The 19,617-nt window shown below is 39.4% G+C and overlaps 1 protein-coding gene across 1 annotated transcript in view; it reads right to left on the minus strand.

The window, feature by feature from the left end:
• Window positions 1-16,952, minus strand: part of MAST4 (microtubule associated serine/threonine kinase family member 4) — a 181,821-nt gene extending 164,869 nt beyond the window's left edge. Inside the window, exon 1 of the mRNA XM_019517765.1 lies at window positions 16,571-16,952. Coding sequence (XP_019373310.1) covers window positions 16,571-16,662 — 92 coding nt within the window. The 5' untranslated portion in view covers window positions 16,663-16,952. The remainder of the gene's footprint in view (window positions 1-16,570) is intronic.
• Window positions 16,953-19,617: the final 2,665 nt, after the last annotated feature.

The raw sequence follows: 19,617 nt of genomic DNA on the forward strand, positions 1-19,617 counted from the left end.
GTCGCGGTGGATATAGTCTTTCTGGACTTCAGAAAGGCCTTTAACACTTTCTCCTGCCCCATTCTCATTAAAAAGCTAGGTGACTGTGGCATTGATGGCTACACAGTCAGATGGGTTGTTAAGGATGGGGAGGGGGAGAGAGAGAGAGAGAGAGAGAGATCTGGAAATTTGGTGGTTAGGGACCACCAATCTTAACCTATGCAAATAATTTGCATATTTAATCTGTAATCTCGTATAACGTGTGTTTTTCATTCAAAAAATTGCACTGTATTGCAGATTAATAACATGTTTTCCATGTCAAATGTTTGACATGGCCGCATCAGAGAAATGGGGAAGCGCTGTGTGCCAGCACTGTCTTCCAAACAAATAAATCAATCTCTAGGATTTATTTAAAAAAAACAAAAAACAAAGTTTGACATTTTGGTGAGGCAGAATAGAAGATATTAGATATTAGTGGGGAAAGAACAAAGAAAAAACAACAGGAAGCATACTCTCTAACAGAATCTGTGTTCTCTTGTTAGGCACAGGTCACAGATGGAAAACAGATGCTTCCAGCTCAGGCATCAGAAAATAGCAAGAATATTAGGGAAGAATCCAATTCACCTAGGTAAGAAAAAAGCTTGCTTACCAAATTTGTTGCTTCTTCATGCCCACATTTTTGGTGGTGATAGGCAAGCAGTGGAAAAAAGTTGGAGAAAGTCAGAAGTAAATATCCAAACTTCTTTGACTCCTTTTGCTTCTACTATTGCATGTGTTCAAGGACTAGTTATTTAAAGACAGTCCCTTTGACTAAATACACATCAGACCTTGTCAGACATCAGACATCAGAACATGTCAGATAAGTCTATCTCCCCTGAAAAAGCACATCCATCAAATGTATACACTCAATCTATGTTTTGTTGGTCAGCAATGAGATTGGTTAACAGCGTTAGTACAGAATATATATTACTTGTGACTTCTCAATTAACAAAACTGTCAGAAGCATGAGAGCTATTTGCACACAGTCATTTCAGTCTGGCTACATAAGGAACAAAAAAGCTCCATGTTACTTTATGTTATCAAAGTCATCTTGACAAGAAGTTTTGGAAAATATGGAAACACCAATGGCAGAACCCTAAATTCCTGAATTACTCATATCCATAAACATCATCATCATGACCAATACCAGTGACAAATGGATTTTTGTCTTAAAATTTAAAAAAAAGTACTGTGATTGAATGACTTCAATTTTACCAGGGATTTTATCATCATCATCAAACAATGTGTATTCTAGCATACTAAAAAGAGGTAAAGAAAAATCAATATAATATTCAACCAGACTCTATTAGGAAATTCTCAGTGATCTGTAGCTTTGAAGAAAAGCGAAAACCTATTAAAAGTGTGCATGAGTACTATAAAATAAATAAAAAGGAAAGTTTTGGTAAAAAAAAAGTCAATATTTTGAGGTCAAATTCTGTCCTCACACAGCCAGCTTTGAATACCACCAACAGGAATTGGTCAGGTCTGAGACCAGCATTTGGCTCTAAGAATTTTGGACTCACTGTTCAAAGTCACTGATTTTGATTTTAATGACTTAATGCCATACACTGTTTTTTACATGGATTAAAAATGTTGCAAACTTATTTTTAAGTCTTTGCACTTTCACAAGGGAAAAGAAGAAAAATATCTAAATCTACCTCCAAAAAAACCTAGCTAACTCGGCTGCTGCTGTCTAGATAACATTTGTGCCTAGGACATTTTTGTTGCGGGGAGGAGGTAAAAATTGGTGTGCAGCCCACTTAAATCAATTTTCATAATTCTTTTACCACTTCTAGTTTAAAAACAATCCTGAAGTGCTTTAGCTCAGGGATTTACAATATCTAAAAATATGTGAGCAATAGTAATCAAAACAGTTTCAGAAGCCAGAAACCATAATATAACTTCACCAGTGGCATGGTTTTTTCCATTCATCCATTCTTTATTTTATCAAAGAAAAATATGTTGCAAGGTATACAAGGTAACAGACCTTTACTTTATCATGGTTATCCATATTTTTTTCTTGAGAACAACTGCCTTACAATGTGGGCATGTTACAATAGGGTTATCCATATTTCTTCATATGCACATATACACACCAAAATCAAAATCTTTTGCCCTAGTTTCACACTTTCTACATGTAGTATATAATAGCATGCTTCCAAATAAACGTAGGATGCTAATTCAGGACAGGAAATCACAATGATTATTTATCTTTAGAAAATTAAGGGAAGCAGCACTACCAAGCGTTTATGTAACCTCAGCCTTAAAATCTAGTCATGCATTTTTTAAAAATGTTAAATAATTTGAACAACTATGCACACATCCTATTTTTAATGGCTAAAAAGAAAAAATGTATTTTACACACACACACACACACACACACACAGACAAAAATTCTTAATTTTTATACTAAGGTCTATTATTAATATTGCAAATTCTTATTAAAAAAAAGTTCTCCCATTTAAGTGGGAAAGAAGCACACACAGAGCAGGGGAAACAAACTAAGGGTGAGTTCCTACCCTACAGTTTTTTCTACATGGGCAAACACTTTGTACCTGTTCAGAGCCTGATGAATTAGACTGGGGCTTAGGTACATTTGCTTTAGCCCAAATCAACAGGATTGGGGTTCAGCAGATTATACCGTGCAGAAAGTGTGTGTGTGTGTGGGGGGGAAGGACGACAGATTCTTACAGGAAATACAAATTCTTACCATACAGAAAGAGCTGCCAAAGCAGTTAGGCGGGGGGAAAACAAGGAAAGAAAGAAAAGAAACAAAATAAGCTCTCCTCCTGATTTTTTATTTTTTTTGTTAAAGAAATTGTACATTACATTTAACAAATACAAGTTAGAAAACACAAAAGACTAAAGCAACTTTTTAATTTAGTGGTATACCTACAAACATCGTTAAGATTCACAAAACCACTAAGGGAGTTAAAAGGAGTCATTAAAGAAAATTCCTCTCTCTACCTACTTCCTAGGAAAAGCACACAATCTTCACAGAAAACAATGTGACACAGTGGGGGCCAACATTTTTGGCAGCTGTGCCACAAATTAACCTTTCACCCTCCCCGATTTCCATTCTGATCCCTCCTCCAATCTGCTGCTCTGCTTTCCGCTCCGTCCCGCATATGCCACTATGCTAGCTGTCTCCTCCTCAGTCTGTTGCATACCAAACAGACTGCTTATACCACTTGGTCAACCCTACTGTAACATTGTAAGGCAGTGGTTCTCAACCTTTTTCTTAGGATCAGGGCATCCCTTCACAACTTGTTTGAATTTGACAGTACTCTGGTTGAGAACCACTGTTGTACTGCCTCAGCTTACCAGTCTTTATTCCTTATGCAATAAAGACTGACTGGACTCTTAACATTTTCCTTTTCCCACAAGAGTACATGACAGCAGCAATGTAATTGGTGGCTCCTGCCTCCACCCCCCAACAGATTTGATTTTTCTGTCAGAAAAAAATTAGCTGCAATGGAAATACTCCTAATTTACACCACATTGACTGAGCTAGAAATGAAGCCTACACAGCAAAATAAAATTAAGTGCTAGTCTACTTTTTCTCTGTGCAAGAGTGCCATTGATAATGGGATTGTTGAGAGTAGAATAAAGGTACAAGGATGAATTAAATTAATTCAAATTGAAGTGATTTGCCCTAGTTTATTAACACATTTGTTATTTCTTGGCTTTACAGAAAATAGGAGGTTGTGAACTCTTCAAAAATGCATTCTGGGTGCTAACAGATGGGGGTGGGGGGTAAATGCGCTTTACCAGAAGCAGCAGAAAGTTAGTTCAATCCAGCTCCAAAGCATCTGTATAAATCAGGAATTTCAGTGGGGCTTTTATGGTGCTTATCTAAAGCCGATTCAATCAGCTATTAGGTAAAAAATGCCATAAAAGCTCCACTGAAGCACCTGATCCAGACAGACACTGGGTAAGCTGGGTCCAAATAAATGTGATGCCTCTTTTAGGCATGCACTGGGCTTGGCATGGGGCTGTGCAGATTTTACAATGAAGTGCTGTTTTTAGGGGTTTTGTTATGTCTGCAAGCAGCCCCTGTGTCTGAGTGGGAACAATGCTTATCATAATAAGATTTTTTTTTTTTTTTACAAAAGCATACAAATAGCAAGTGCTCCATCAGTATATCACTGAATTCTCCTGTCCTTAGGACACTGATTCTCAACTAAGGCTCTGTCACCACCGCCGTGGCTGGACAGAACTGTGCCATGTGCCTCCATATTCACAAGATGCCATGTGGGATTGAACAGCTGTGACAAGAGTGGCATTCCTGCCACTGCCACTTGCCAATCTGGCTCTACAGAAAGTAAATAGCACACTTCCACCTGACCACACCAGTGATGACCACACCACAGTACCCCAGTTGAAAGCCACTGTTACAAGGGAACAAACACACACTTTTTCACTGGTGGACAGAAGTGCTGCCGTTTGGGGAGAAATATGAAACCTCTTTCGTTTCTTTTCACCCTTGGACTCCTAGATGAGTAATATTTTCCAGGACAAAGCACGGAAGTAGCAGTAATTTGGGAACTTTTAAAGCCATGAAACAGCAGGAAATACGATGCCCAATTTTAATTAAATCAGTCACAGCCTAAGAGAAATACATTCTCCAAAGAGATGAGTAGTACTTCCCTATTCTTGTCTTTTCATGTCTGAGTATGCCTTTTAATCAAGAGTGTGTCCTTTGAGTGATCTTCTTCTGATTATTTAACTGAGCCAGGAAAACTCATCTCCATTTCACCTTCTCAGTGGGCATGTTTCACTAATATTGTTGTATGCACATTTCAAGGCAATCCAGAAATGTCAAAAATGGTGACTACAACACATTTTTCATCCCCCCACAAAAATATTATATTTACTCACATAGCCTTGTAAATATACTGTTAAGAATGAGGAAAGCCAAAAAGTCAAACAAAAATAGTTTTATAATTCAGACATGGTTCCTACTCTGACAAAAACAAAGTTAATTTTTGTTTTACAGCCACTCTATTGTCTAAGGCTCAAGGAAAAGAATGTTATTTAGACTTCAGAGTACAATATAATCAAACAGAAAAAGGACTGAGGCTATATAAATCTTCCGATTAAAATAAATCATTATTTCAAGATATAGCAATTAGCAGTCTTAAGTATTTGCTTTGCTTCAGCGGTTAAGAGCCATCTCTCAATTTCTTTGTTTTATTCATATGAATTCAAACATGACCTACCTTGAAATCTGTCTACCATTAACATAGAAAATTAAGATTTTTTTTAAATGGGTGAGGCAAATACTTAACACAAAGTAAAGTCAATCAATGTTTATAAATTAATTTACAAAGCCTAGGTTATAGGACTGGTTTCTGAAGATTAGGTAAAATATTTATTACCCTATTTAAAACAAGAACATGCTCAGGTCATATAACAATCACTGATTCTCTACCCAACAGGTACTTCCTTTTGCAACTCATCTTATACATTTTATCAGGAAAAAAAGATGATCCATTTGTGAACAATCTTTTACGGAATTTTCTATTTGCCTGCTTTGAAATTAAAAGCTACAGTCAAACGATAAAGATCAGTAGGCTATTGCATGCAAAACCTTCTCCATAATTACTGCACATGCTGGAGAACCAATGGGTGGGATAAGGAAACTGCAACAGTTTCTACTTTCTAATCACCAGACCCAGCATGCCAGTATTTCATGGGAACAACAGATCCTACTTAATAATTACAATCTTTTGGGAACAATAGACCATGACGGTTTTCCTTGATTTCTAAACAATTATTTAGGGAAAAGTAATGCTAACTGAAAGAAAGAGGGCAAAAGCTGATATATTTACATTGGCATCAGCCCAATATTTCTGCACTTATCTGTTAGTGGCAGGAATGCTAGTAGCATGTAGTTTGAAGTCTCTCTATTGGGTAAATCAATCTGGGAACTGCACTGGTTTACAGTACTTCTGAGATGTGTTTAGATATACTGGGAAGACTGCCAAAAGGAGTTTTAACTTGCTACCATTCAATTTGTGCTGGCTCACTGTTTGAGTATTTAAATGGAACAACTTAATTGACCTATCTTGACATTCGAGGTTGCACTGGAAGTGGCTTATTCCTCAAGTTTTATGCAGATGAAAAAAATATGCCACCAAAACAAATCTGAATCTGAACTACTACAGTACATTAATGTTAATTAAAGCTGTGCTTTTATGCCCATGCCAATACCAATGAATACATATCACTTAAACAACAGGTTTGAATACAAGTACCAATAAAATAAACATGTGGTTTGTAAAAAAAGACAGAATAATGCTGCAATGTGCTATGCCTGGGTGAACTCCTTATATTGCTGTACTGATAAAAAGTCAATCTGCGCTCCCAAAACTTTTAGTAATACAGAATGCTGTTCAACACTTGTAATTCCAGAAAAAAATAAAAACTACAGGAGTCTGAAGACGATAATGTATTAATAGTTATATATATTTTTAATGTTTAAATGACACAACTAATATCTTCAATGTAAATTTTTATTGGAGGAAATGTCCAAAAGGATAATGCTTAAGAGAGCTTCCAAGGATTTGAACTGTTGACTAAGTCTGAGTTAAGACCATCCAAGAACCATCATCTTGTTAGCTAGGGAGGTATACTGAGGGATACTGAGGCTTTGGGTACACAGAGTACACTGCCTATCACACAGACATCATGTTGTTTCCTTTACTCTCTGACCTGTAGTCAGTCGAAGGTGCTTAAAAACAATCAGTCTGCATTACTTTAATGAACCCATTATTTTGAATGAGCAAATAGATAGAATAGTCTCAAGTACAACAATTTCCATACATAAACAATCAGATTAACAATCGGAGTGCTACAAGACGTACTGAAAATGGTTGTAGGCTTTTTCAGCTTGGTTAAAGGTGGTTTTGTAAATCACATAGCCAGGAGTCAGGGGATTTAACTTACACTCCTACCTCCGGCAAACATTTACTTTTGCGTAAGTCCATCAAACACCTGGTGGTCTCGCAAACTAATGTGGGTAAATGAATCATATCCGAGTACAGGCAACCCCCAATTAGTGCTCTTAATTGGTTCTTGAAAAACCAAGCGTTACGTGAAATGAGCATTAAACACGGACTGCCTGTACTGTACATGACACTTTGAGCTCCTAACGGAAGACACCCCCGAACAGAACATATTAACAGTTGAATGTGTTTGTGTCCTCTACAACAAGGTTCTTACTTACTAGGTAGAACATGGGGTTTCAGAAATTATTTTCTCCTATTCAATGTCAGCTGCTACCAAGTGTTACAGTGACAAAAGAATAGCTTCCTGGTTCGTGCCAGAATAGCTTCCTGGCAGCCTTCTCAAACTTTCACCTACCTTCCTTTTGCTTTCCCATTCCAGCTGATTCAGAGAGATCCAAGTTTAAACCCTGAGATCTTGACACAGTTCATATACAGAAAATGGGAGTTTTTCTGACTCAGAGCTAAGTAAAAGCTTTGGGCTGTGGCTACATGAATCTTTGCATGCCTGACTGAAGAAAGAAATAATGATTACTCATCAGGGAGAAACTGGATGTTACAAATATTCAATGTCAGAGGAACCTGAAACACCAATAGTTTAAACAAATAAGTTTCCTGAAATAAATGAGCCAGAATTAAAACACCACACAAGCATACACCGGGCCCCTCATTTTGACTGACACTGAATAGGAAACAAACCCTTCAATGTGCATAAATGGAAACACAACATTCTGTTCTTTAGTACGGAGAGCAATGGAATCATTAAAATAACAGACTCCCATTTTTAAAATATATTCAGTTTCAGTATGTTCCTCCAGCATAAGTAATACATGCAGATAATTTATCTCCTAAGCATGTCCAGTGATCACTTGTGCAATTAACCCTTATAGGTGATTCTCTCTCTCCCTATCTATATATAGATATAGATATCTATATCTATATGCAAGGTTTGAGTTGAATATCTAAAGGGCATATAACTGAGGTAAGAAGAAAAGTTCTCCTAATTACTATAACTGCACAGCACACACTGAAGTAATCATTTAGCAATTTTTAATTTGGTATTGTATAATGTACAATAAATATTAATTAACAAGTGGCCAGTTTGGTTTATCAGCCAAGGTGGAGCTGTTTTTTACAACTTCGGGCAGGTTTGGCCAAGTGAGCAATTACACCTGGTTGGGTTGCCTATCAGGGGCCCTGACAGCGCCCCACAGGACCATTACTCGAGATCTGATTTACCAAGAAATTAATGAATAATTGCTTTAAATTCTAATTTAATACACGTATATATTATGTTGAAATGTAAGGAGAAAATGCAATAAGACCTATGAGGGGAATTTAGGATTTCACTGCATTTAATTCATAATGACTCCATCAAATCAAGTAGTTTAGGCACCCATGACCACTATAATTTGGAGAGAAGTTTACTGTAACTTCTAAATACTTAATTCAGTTTCTTCTTCTAAAAAAGAATCATGTTTTTTCACAGTGAATATAATATACCACAAAAAAAAGTCAATAATGGTAAAATATATTCATTCTTCTAAAACAGATTAAGAAATAAGGAGGGGGAAGGGGGAAAGAAATGTTGTTCTATAAGAGTTCCTACTAAGGAGAAGACAGAGCCTAGTAAAAACCTGACCTCGTCAGCTCCTTCATATACTAGTACAAAGACTGGATATGATAATTAAGTACCATCCTCATGTACAGTTGAGCCCACTCAAACTGCCAAGTCATGTGGGTGTGAAAGATTGTTCAGTATTCTCCAGGGAACATGTTATTTTAAATCCCGGCAAAACCAAAGCCCAACTTGACAGTTACTAGGACACTATCTTGGAACACACAGTTTAATAAAGAAAAAAGTAAGTTAAAAAAAACCAAACCCCTAACAGTCTCTGAAGCTGCACTGAACAGTTACAATGGACAAGTGATCACAACATGGTAAAGAAGTGTTTTCACTTACTGTTAATGAACTTTCGTTAATAGCACTTAAAGGCCTCTAAACAGATCAAATTTAATTTTTAATCTTAAATCACTGCTCAGGCAAAACAGGTTCAGTGATAACTAAGTGAATATTTGTAACCCCACATTTTAGAATAAAATAGGATCCTGACAACAGAAAAGCATTTGTAATAAATTGCTCTGCTGTAACTACAATAAAGAAACGAGAAGAAAGGAACTGCTGGCTTAAAAAAAATACAAAATGAAAAGAAAGGAGTCCTTTCAAAAGCAATAAAGATATATTAAATAATGAACATCCTACAGAGAATTCAGGTAATATTCATGTTTGGATGAAGAGCCAAATACAGCAGCAATGTGAAGCTAAATGTGATAATCACTGCACTCCATTCTCTTTACAAAGACCAAGACTAGAAATCATTTCAGGCAGGGCCCATTTTTTCATTAATTCTGTAAAGGGCCCACCCCACCTGCAATACTAAACATTAAAAGATAACCTGGTAGCCTTGCAGTGTGATCCTACATTGTGATCGCCATTTGACTCTCAAAGATTTGAATATCGAATCTGTTCAATTTACTTGACGGTTTTCATAACTGCTAGTTCTGAAAACCAACTACAATACCTAAAAGTGAGGCTGGGTTATTTCTGCTCATGTTTCACTGTCAAAAATAAAGCTGCTGTAAGTAGAATTAAGCTAACAAGTGTGCTGATTATGCACAAGTCAGAATAGAATCTGGCTCATTCCTCCTTAGGTAAAATAGCTCTACATAGCTAACAGGAGTAAAGAAGAGTGAAAAACTATTTTAATGACTTAAAACAGCGGGTATGACTCTAAACATAAACAGGGATGAGATTTTTTTTTTTTTTTTAACATGCAGTTTATTTCACACATTAGGCCACCATACTGGACAATACAATCCTCCCATCCATCCCTGAAGATGAAAATGAATCAGCTTTGGCTCTCTATTTCTTTGAACCTGAGGGAAGGAAAAGAAATTCCTAGGATAAGTGGCTTCAAAAGAAGGAAAGAAATCCATACCAATTGTTAGAGCCAAAGGAAGAGAAAAATACCCTGGGCTATTGTTCACTTCTCCAATGAGGCAGAGGGATGGAAAAGAGAACAAGCCTCAAAACACTTCTCCCACATGCCCTATATGTACAGGTAATGCTGGCAGAGATGAAAGAAGTGACAAAATATCAATCCATGTGGCAGACAGTCCCAAGCCAAAGGACAAAAAGAACATCCTCATTTGTGCAAGGGGATCCAAATATAAATGTGAATGAAAGCCAATTCATGAGACCCTTGCATGTATTTAAATACAGGTTTCATTAAGAATTATAGTTTGCCTGTACTTTAGTTAAAAGGTATTTCACAATCCTAATATTTAATGCCAGAGTGCTGCAGTGCAATCATGGCCTGAGAACTCAAATGACACAACATGAATTTCATAACACTGAGAGAGACCCAGTGAGCAGGAGATGGGCAGCTCTAAGAACACAGAGGCAGCTATATTTTATCATAGAATCATAGAGAATTAGGGCTGGAAGGGACCTTAGGAGGTCATCTTATCCAGCCACCTGCTCCAAGCAGGCCCATCCCAACTAAATCATCCCAGTTAAGGCTCGTCTAGCCAGGTCTTAAAAACCTCTAAGGATATAGATTCCACCACCTCTGTGGATAACTTGTTCCAGTGCTTTACTACCATCCTCATGTGAAAGCTTTTCCTAATATCTAACCTAAACTTCCCTTGCTGCAACTTGAGACTGATGCTCCTTGTTCTGTCATCTGCCACCACTGAGAACAGTCTATCTCCACCTTTGGAACCAGCCTTCAGGTAGTTGAAGGCTGCTGTTAAATCCACCCTCTCTCCCTCCCCACCAAACTGCCCCAGTCTTCTCTTCTCCACACTAACTAAGCCCAGTTCCCTCAGCCTCTCCTCAAAAGTAATGGGCATCAGCCCTCTAACCATTTTCACTGCCTTCTGCTGGACTCTCTCCAATTTGTCCACAGCCTTTCTGTGGTGGGGGGCCCAAAACTGGACCTAGTACTCCAGATGTAGCCTCACTGGTGCAGAATAAAGGGGAAGAATCACTTCCCTCAATCTGCTGGAAACACTGCTAATAATGCAGCTCAGTATGCCATTAGCATTCTTGGCAACAAGGGTACACTGTTGGCTCATATTCAGCTTATTTTCTGCTGTAAACCCCAGGTCCTGTTCTGCAGAACTGCTGCTTAGCCAGTCAGTCCCCAGCCTATACTAGTGGTTGGGATAGTTTCATCCAAAGTACAGAATATTCCATGTGTCCTTACTGAACTTAATGAGATTTCTTTTAGTCCAATCCTCCAATCTGTTGAGGTTTCTCCGAATCCTAGCCCTACCATCCAGGATATCTCCTACTACTTTGCGTCATCTGCAAACTTGCTGAGGGTGCACTCCATCTCATCTTCCAAATCACTGATGAAGATACTGAACAAAACTGGCCCCAGGACCAACTCCCAGGGCAACCCAATTAATACTGGCTGCTAGGGGTGTCCAAAACGGACCCTATACGATTCAGATTCGGCCTGAATCGGGGACATCGCAGCATTCATGAGCCACCTGTGACCTAGAGGTATGTAGAAAAAACATTTAAAGCTGTGTCTATGTCTGAATCACCAAACCTTTCTGAATCTCTCCAAACTGATTTGGAGGGTTCCAATTTGATTTGGAGAGGGGTCCTCTGATTTGATTCCACCGAATCAAATCAGAGACTGAAGCTTCACACAGCCTTCCTGGCTGCCAACTAGACATCGATCCATTGGATTACTACCTTTTGGCCACGTCTACATGAGACGTTGACTGCACAGTAGGTCAGTACCACTGCACAGCAGCTCATCACCACTGCGCAGCAGCTTCATATGGCACTCCTTCTGGAAGAGTAAACAGGAAGGAGAACACCAGCTTTACAGAGTTGGTTTGCCATCAAGAATGAACTCATAAACAAACTCAATGAGTTGCCCATTAGTGCCTAAAAAGAATCGCTTGGATTCTCTACCAGGAAACATCAAAACTAGTACAAGATGAGAATGATCAGGAGATCCAAGAGTCAATTGATTGGAAGCACAAGGCCTTTTGTGCTTGGCAGCAACACCAACTCCAAGCAAAAGAAACTGAATCTCTAGTCAGAAGTCCAAAGGAAGACCCACAATATGAAGAACAGATGGTGGAAAGACAAGGCAAGGGAAATCAACATCTCGCACAATATGCACGCTTTTTTCAATTTCACCAAAGACACCTACAGTCTCAGCACTCAGGGACCAACACCCTTGAGACATATGGATGGAGGAGACCTGATCAAGTAAAGGGATCAACACTCATCAGAAGGAACAATTTGAAGACCTTCTCAAATTGAGATTCTGTTGCTGATGAGTGTGTTCCATCCCACAACATCCAGTCAGAGATGATCTCAGAATCCCTTCAACCCTTGACAAGGTATGAAGAATGACAAGGTACCTGGAGCTGATGGAACCACCACCAAAATCTTCAAGCAAGAGAAGAGGAACTCACATCACAGCACCATGCCTTCATCTTAAGGACTTAGAATGAGGAGGAAATCCCAGATAACCTCAGGAATGCCATGATTGTGGCAATCTTCAAGAAAGGAGACAAGCCCAGCTATGGAAGTTATACAGGGACCACCTTGCTGTCCACCACAGAGAAGATCACTGCAAGAACCCTCCTGATCCATTTTCCTTCTACTTGCTGAAAAGCTCCTCCTGGAATCTCAATATGTGTTTATGGTATCAAGAGGCACAACTGACATGATCTTCACTGCTTGCCAGCTGCAGGAAAAAAAAAATGCCAGGAACAAAATAAGCCTCTCTACATGGCCTTCTTTGACCTCATGAAAGCTTTTGACTCTGTCAACTGAGACATGCTGTGGAAGATCCTTCTGAAGTACAGAAATTCATCAACTTACTTTGCCTGCTCCATGACAGTAGGCAAGTGGTAGTTCTCACTATTGGATCTATCACAGATCCTTTTGAGATTAAGATGGAAGTTAAGCAAGGCTGAGTCATCGCTCCAACACACTTCTCAATATTTTTTCCTGCGATGCTACATCTGACCATAAACAAGCTTCCAGTTGGAGTGGAGCTAAACTACCAAGTCGATGGCAAACTGTTTAATCTCAGCTGACTCTGAACCAAAACCAAGACCACTCTGACTAGAATCATCAAGCTCCAGTATGCTTATGATGCTGTAGCCTGTGCTCACTTGGAAGCGGACCTTCAGGCAATAGTCAACTTTGGTCCTCCACCAACAAGCTCTTAACGAACAGTCCCAAGCTCCAGTAATGCAGATCCAACATGAGACTCTGGAGAACATTAAGTATGTCCCATATCTTGGAAACCATCTCTTGCGGAAGGCTGACATCAACAAAAAAAATCCAGCATCACCTCAACTGTGCAAATGCAGCCTTTGGATGCCTGAGGAAATAAGATGGTGGTCAAAGATTGTGACATAAACCATGAGCTTGGCTTCATATCTGATCAAGCAGTTGTGATCCCCACCTTACTATATGGAGCTGAGACATGAACAACATACAGGAGATACCTGAAGTCATTGGAGAAGTACCATCAATGCTGCCTGTGAAAGATCTGTCAAATCCAGTGGGAAAACAGATGCACTAACATTAACGTCCTGATACAAGCAAACTCCATGAGCGTCAAGATGATGCTTATCCAACATCAATATCACTGGGCCAGCTACATCATCCAGACGTCCAACTCAAGATTCCCAAAGCAAATTTGATTCTCTCAACTTAGTCAAGGTGTACGCTGAAGAGGAGGGCAGAGAAAGCGCTTCAAGGATGTCTTTTAGGCCAGACTGAAAAAAAGGCAACATCAGTAACCCATGGGAGACTATCACTCAGGGCCGTCCCAAATGGAGGAAGAGTCTGCTGCAAGGATCTCAGTACTTTGAAGCCTTATGACAACAGAAGATGGAAATACGGGAGCAGCTGACCCAGTGTCATGGACCATATCAAGAATCCAGCGCCACCTACTCTACATGGAAACACGTTCCTGAGTTGCATCCGAAGCTGACAAGGCCGATCCAGGACTGGCAGATATCTTCAGATCTACAGATGGGAAAACCATGGAACAAAATCATCCTTGACTGTGAGACCTACAGATGGGTCAGTCATGGATAAAATCATCCTCGACTGCAAGGGAATGCCAAAGGTTTCATAGACAGCTCTAACATCCATGCAAAAGTAGTTTAGGATCACTTCTCATGTGTTTAGGTCACTATTATTGGTTCCCACCCTTCAATTAACCAGTCAGCAGAGGTACAGTTTACACATGGGCCGAAAGTCTGCTTGTTCCTTGAGTTTCTCCAAAGTGACCAAAACACATTTTGGAGAAACTCCTGAAAAAGCAATAATTTTCATTGTCCCCTTCCCTACAGAATCTGTTTTTCTCTTCTCAGTATGAAAGTTCTACCTCATCCAGGAGACAGATCCCCTCTGTTCCATAGTAATGGATAGATCTCCTTTGATTGGAAGCTTCTCAATGATAAGCAATGTACGGTATGACAAGATGTAGCCTCTGCCACCTACAGCTAATCAGTAGCTTCTACCCACTTAACCTAACCTCTGCAGCAGAGCTGGGGCACAGCTGGGTCACTTCTCCTGGTCCTTACCTCATTTTGAGCCATATTCATCTATACTAGGAAAGATACAGGTAATACCTGAATAAGAAAATAGAGCAAGTTTACCTTAATGAAATACTCAAAATGCTAAATGGAAAAGAAAAGCCAACAAGATCATCCCTTGGCAATACCACAAAGCATGAATGAAGGCTCCTGAGAGGAAAAAGGTTGCCGTACGTTGAGGCACTGCAAACATATATAAACACGTAAGAAAAAATACAATATCCAGACAACCTATTAATTATTCAATAACTTTGCATTACACAAAACATTACAGAAGCTAAGCATTTTATTATTCAGTTACATTTTAAATGTGGCAACATTTCTGAAGCAATATATTTGAAAGAAAAAATCTCTCAAAATGTGTGCACAAAACTATAATCATGTAAATAATCATAAAGAGGCAAGGCAATTAAATAAAGGTAAGTGGCCTGAATTAATTACTAACATTGATGTGTGCTTGAACTGTGCTCTCATTTGGCATAAAGTCTCACAAGTTCCTCCTTGAGCTACTCACTGAGTGGTAGTTTTTTATTTCATAAAAGGTATGTTTAGGCCCACACAAAAATGCAAGATCAATTTGAGCAAGTAGAGCAAGGAAGAGCTGAAAAAACTCCCAAATGCTTAACAGGAACACGTGCATCAGGAAAATGCAAATGTGATATTTGTGCACTTATATTTAACAGTAAAAGCAAGTTATTTCAAAATGGTTTGTATTCCCTTTCCCAAACAATTCAGTACCAAAGCTTAACGGATGTAGCATAAAACCAGCGAAAGGAACAATTCTAGCTGGAAATAGGCCAGAGAATTTAACAGTTCTTTTCTGTTAAATATCATTCAATACTGGTATTTCTTTTGTAAAATGTATTGATATATGAAGCCTTAACACTTAAGAACTTCTAAATATGCCAAGTGTCTTTCTAAATTTGCTATGGGTGACCATTTCTGACAGCAAGACAAACAAGGGAAAAATATCTAAAGAAGATTTCACTCATTCACTCACTCAAAGCTTCCCAAGTGACACTGTGTAAGCAACACTAGAAATGGTTTCAAAGATAAAAAGCAAACCACATTTAAACAGTAATGGACCACCTCAAACTGACAAACCTAGAAGATTAAGAGAGATCTTAACCACTGCAAACTTTTGTTTGTTATTCAATATCCTCTCTCATACACAGTGTACCAAGAGATAGCTCAGGCCCCTTTAAGAGCATATACCAAAGTATCTAAGCAAACATCAAATTAGCTGCCTTTTGTCCATTTATGGCACAGTCCCTAACTTTAAATTTGTTTTTTTCAAATCCTTTTTCCCTTCTGTCAAGAAGAAAAATGTTACTGAAAAGAAAAGGGCGTTCCTATATTAATAAATGTCAGCTAACCAGTTAAAAAAAAAAAGGGGGGAAAGTTACCCCAAAATGTCTCTTTAAGAATACAATATGAAATAGACTGTCTTGAACTGTCTGTATAGTATGTCTGCTCCACATAAAGGTAAAATTATTAGAAAACAAAATGAAAGTCTAGAAAAAAGGACCCAAAGAAACAAAGTACATTATTGAGAGAAAAGTAATATGCAGCATTCATTTGAAAACAACAAAAGCCAGACTCCCAGGTACAAAATCTCTCATGTGCTTATCCTCTGTGTTCCAAGAAAAGGAAAAGTCCAACACTTAGTGTCTTTTTTAAAAGCCATATTCAAGATAACAATCATGAAACCAGGAAGTATTTTAGACTATTTTAAATTGGCAATATTTACCTATACTCTAAGTAGTTCAATAACCATATTTGGTAAACACAGTATTCAAATCCTTTATAGCCTGAAAAGAAGAAATGGAGACAAACTTCCTAACAAAATAAGCTGTAACGACAGGGAAACTTGAGCAGAATTTTACCTTTGTGTTCGACGGAGCCTGTTTCCATTCCTCAAATGAGGCAGCGTAAAGTTTGAGAGGACAATCCAAAAATTTGGATCAGACATATCCATTTCCCTGTCTTCAATTCACTAAAAGTTCAAGACCATAACACAAGAAAAAAAATCCCCAATTACCTTATCACTCCACGAAAGAATAAGAAGGTAATAACAACTATGATCAACAACTTTTTAACAAAGCTGCTAAGCAGAGTCCTCTACTTAGCATACATCTGCTTCCCCAAAGTTTAGCAAACTTGTTTTATTTTTGACCTAACTCCTCTAACACAGGCACTGCCAGGCTACAAACAATAATTACAACAGTTCAGCCCCGTCTTCTGCTGAAAATGCTGTCTCTGTATGTGTGATTCAGCCCAAGGTACTTTGTCATGTTTGGCAGATACCATTTAGACTTACCCAGAGGGGGAGTGGGAACATTTTTACCTTAAATCTTTTTCTCAGTTATATTCTTTTTCTTACTGCTTGTCTCCATTGCAAACATAATGATCAATAATACATTTACTCCTATTTTCACTTTCATAGCAGAAAATTTAAAATAGAAATATGCTGTTCGTTCCACCACCCCCCAAGTCATTTGAGAAATAAGCTCATCTTTCAGAGTCTTTTCCAGGACTTAAACCTGTCACCTTTGATCTCATCTCCCTGCTTATCAAGGGGCTGAGGATGAAATTGGAGGCTCCTGTACAACAGAAGAGAAAAGGCCTGTTCATTCTTTAATCTTGCCATCACTGTTAAACATTTTGTACAGCCCTGAGAAAGCGGTGATGATAAAGAGCAAGCATTTCAATGCTGGTTTATGGAGGAACACAGCATGCAGCAACTTGTTCAACTCTTCTGGTAGCAGCAGCAAATTATCAACACGAATGCTTCCTCCCAAAATATCACCCCACACATGCACACCTATTTTTTAAAAATTAGTTTAAAATACTTGTAGGTGCCTCGCAAAAGAGATTAATCACAGTTACAAGATGAGTATGCCTCATTACAAACAAAAGTGTGGGACTCCTGAGCATGGGTCAGTAGCAAGCTACCCAGCCAGGTTTCATAATCAAGAGCTGTAATTAGCTCCCTTTATAGGAAAATGACACAAAAATAAAAGCCACGTGCTTTCTACCGTAGATCTACGACAGCCATAGTGAGTGACGTTTAGGAGTTTGCATCCAGCCCAACTAGAACTGATATTACAGCTTTTGCTATTTTTGGTTTGGCTGCCTGTCACTGTGTAGACCATTGCTGCCTAACTAGTAGCCGGTGGGCTGCATGCAATCCACGAGGGATTAAAAATTGTAGCCCCGGGTGCCTGCCTGGCTGCCACAACTCTCATTGCTCCAACTACAACAGTAGATAGAGTCTCTGTGCTCTCCCTCCCTCCTCTGCCTTTTGCTGCCTGCCTCCAACCCCAGGGAGCAGGGAAGCCTAGTGTGGTGTGGCCAGTGGAGTCGAGGGTGAGCCTGGGGCCCGCCTTGGTGTGGCCTATGGGTGCACGGCCCCTGCTGGTGCAACCTACAGAGCATTTGGTCCCCTGCCACTTAGAAGCTGGTAGACTTCAGTGGATTGAGACTACTGTGGGGAACCGAGACGCTTGCAAAAGGGGCAGATGAGGGGAGGACCATACGGTGCAGCCTCCAATCCTTTATTATTTACCCTCTCCTCTTTCAGTATGAGCAGCAGATGTTACAGAACAGGGTGATACAAACTGATTTCTAGGATATTATTATTTAGTATTTGCACAAGCAGTACAAGTGAAAAGTATGCAAAATACTAAGCATAAAGGAGGGAAATAAACCAAGTTAAGACAGTAAAGTTAATAGTGGGGGTTGGTGTGAATCGCACACTATTTATAGCCTAGAAGACTTTCATGTTCACTGAAATGCCAGCACAGACAAGATGCAGCTCAGTCTTCCACAGGATGTACACTATAGAATAAGTTAGCTGGCCTGCCCAAGCATCCCTGTGCATTGCCATCAACAGAGACACAGAACTGGCAACGAAGTAGGTCACAGATCTAAATGCCAGGGCCAATTCTGCTTAGTAAAGATTTCCAGCCTGCTCTGAGGGTGGGACTGAGCTGGCTGCTGTTGACTCAGCCAGCTGTTGTGCCACAGCACCTGCTATTATTGCAGCTGCCAGTGCCAGCGGCAACTCCCTCGCACCATTCTCCACTATTCACTAGAAGCACACCTACCACACATTTTCATAGATTCATAGATTCATAGATTAAGGGTCGGAAGGGACCTAGTAGATCTTCTAGCCCGACCCCCCGCCAGGGCGGGAGAACAACAAAAACCCCAAAAAGAGAAATGGGACTCAAACGAGTCCAGCTAGGTGGGCATCCAGCCTCTTCTTAAAGACCCATTAGGAAGGCCACCCCACAGCACTGCAGCCTGGAGTGGGAGTTATACAGCTCATTATCTGTTCTCCCACTAGTTTCAGAATGGAATGAAATTGGTACTGGATGGCAAAGGGCAAGGGGGAGGAGTTGCAGCACTTCCCAAATTCCCTCTGCTATCCTTACTGAGGGGAAACTGACTCCCCGTAGCTCAAATCCCTCCTGTTTACAAGCTAACACAGAGGAGATGAGAGGTTCTGCTTAACTAAGCAGCTGCATGGGACAGACAATTGAAAAGTCCTAGGGTCAAAAGAATCACAGTGACTGAAGTCCTCTGTTTAAACATATACGTTAGGGACAGAAGTTACACATAAACTGGTATACGTGATCAGAAACTAGTTCAAATCTGTAACACAAGTTCAGTGCACATAACCCTCTGCAGGAATACGTATGCATTTCCAAAATCAAAAGTGAATGTCTGTTTGTCTGATTGTTGGCCCAATGTACTCAGCTTAGAGTAACCTGAGAAGATTGAATCAATTCAATCTCAGGCTTTTTGACGGTCTATACTTGGCCAAAGAGAAGTTTCTGATACTCTACTGGATACTCAGAAGGACAAGTGCAAAGGCCTACATTTAGGATGGAACAATCCTATGCACCAGTCCAGGCTTGGAGGTGAT

Source organism: Gavialis gangeticus, unplaced genomic scaffold (assembly GCF_001723915.1).
Source record: "Gavialis gangeticus isolate Ggan-Ray unplaced genomic scaffold, GavGan_comp1, whole genome shotgun sequence".
Taxonomy (NCBI): Eukaryota; Metazoa; Chordata; order Crocodylia; family Gavialidae; genus Gavialis; species Gavialis gangeticus.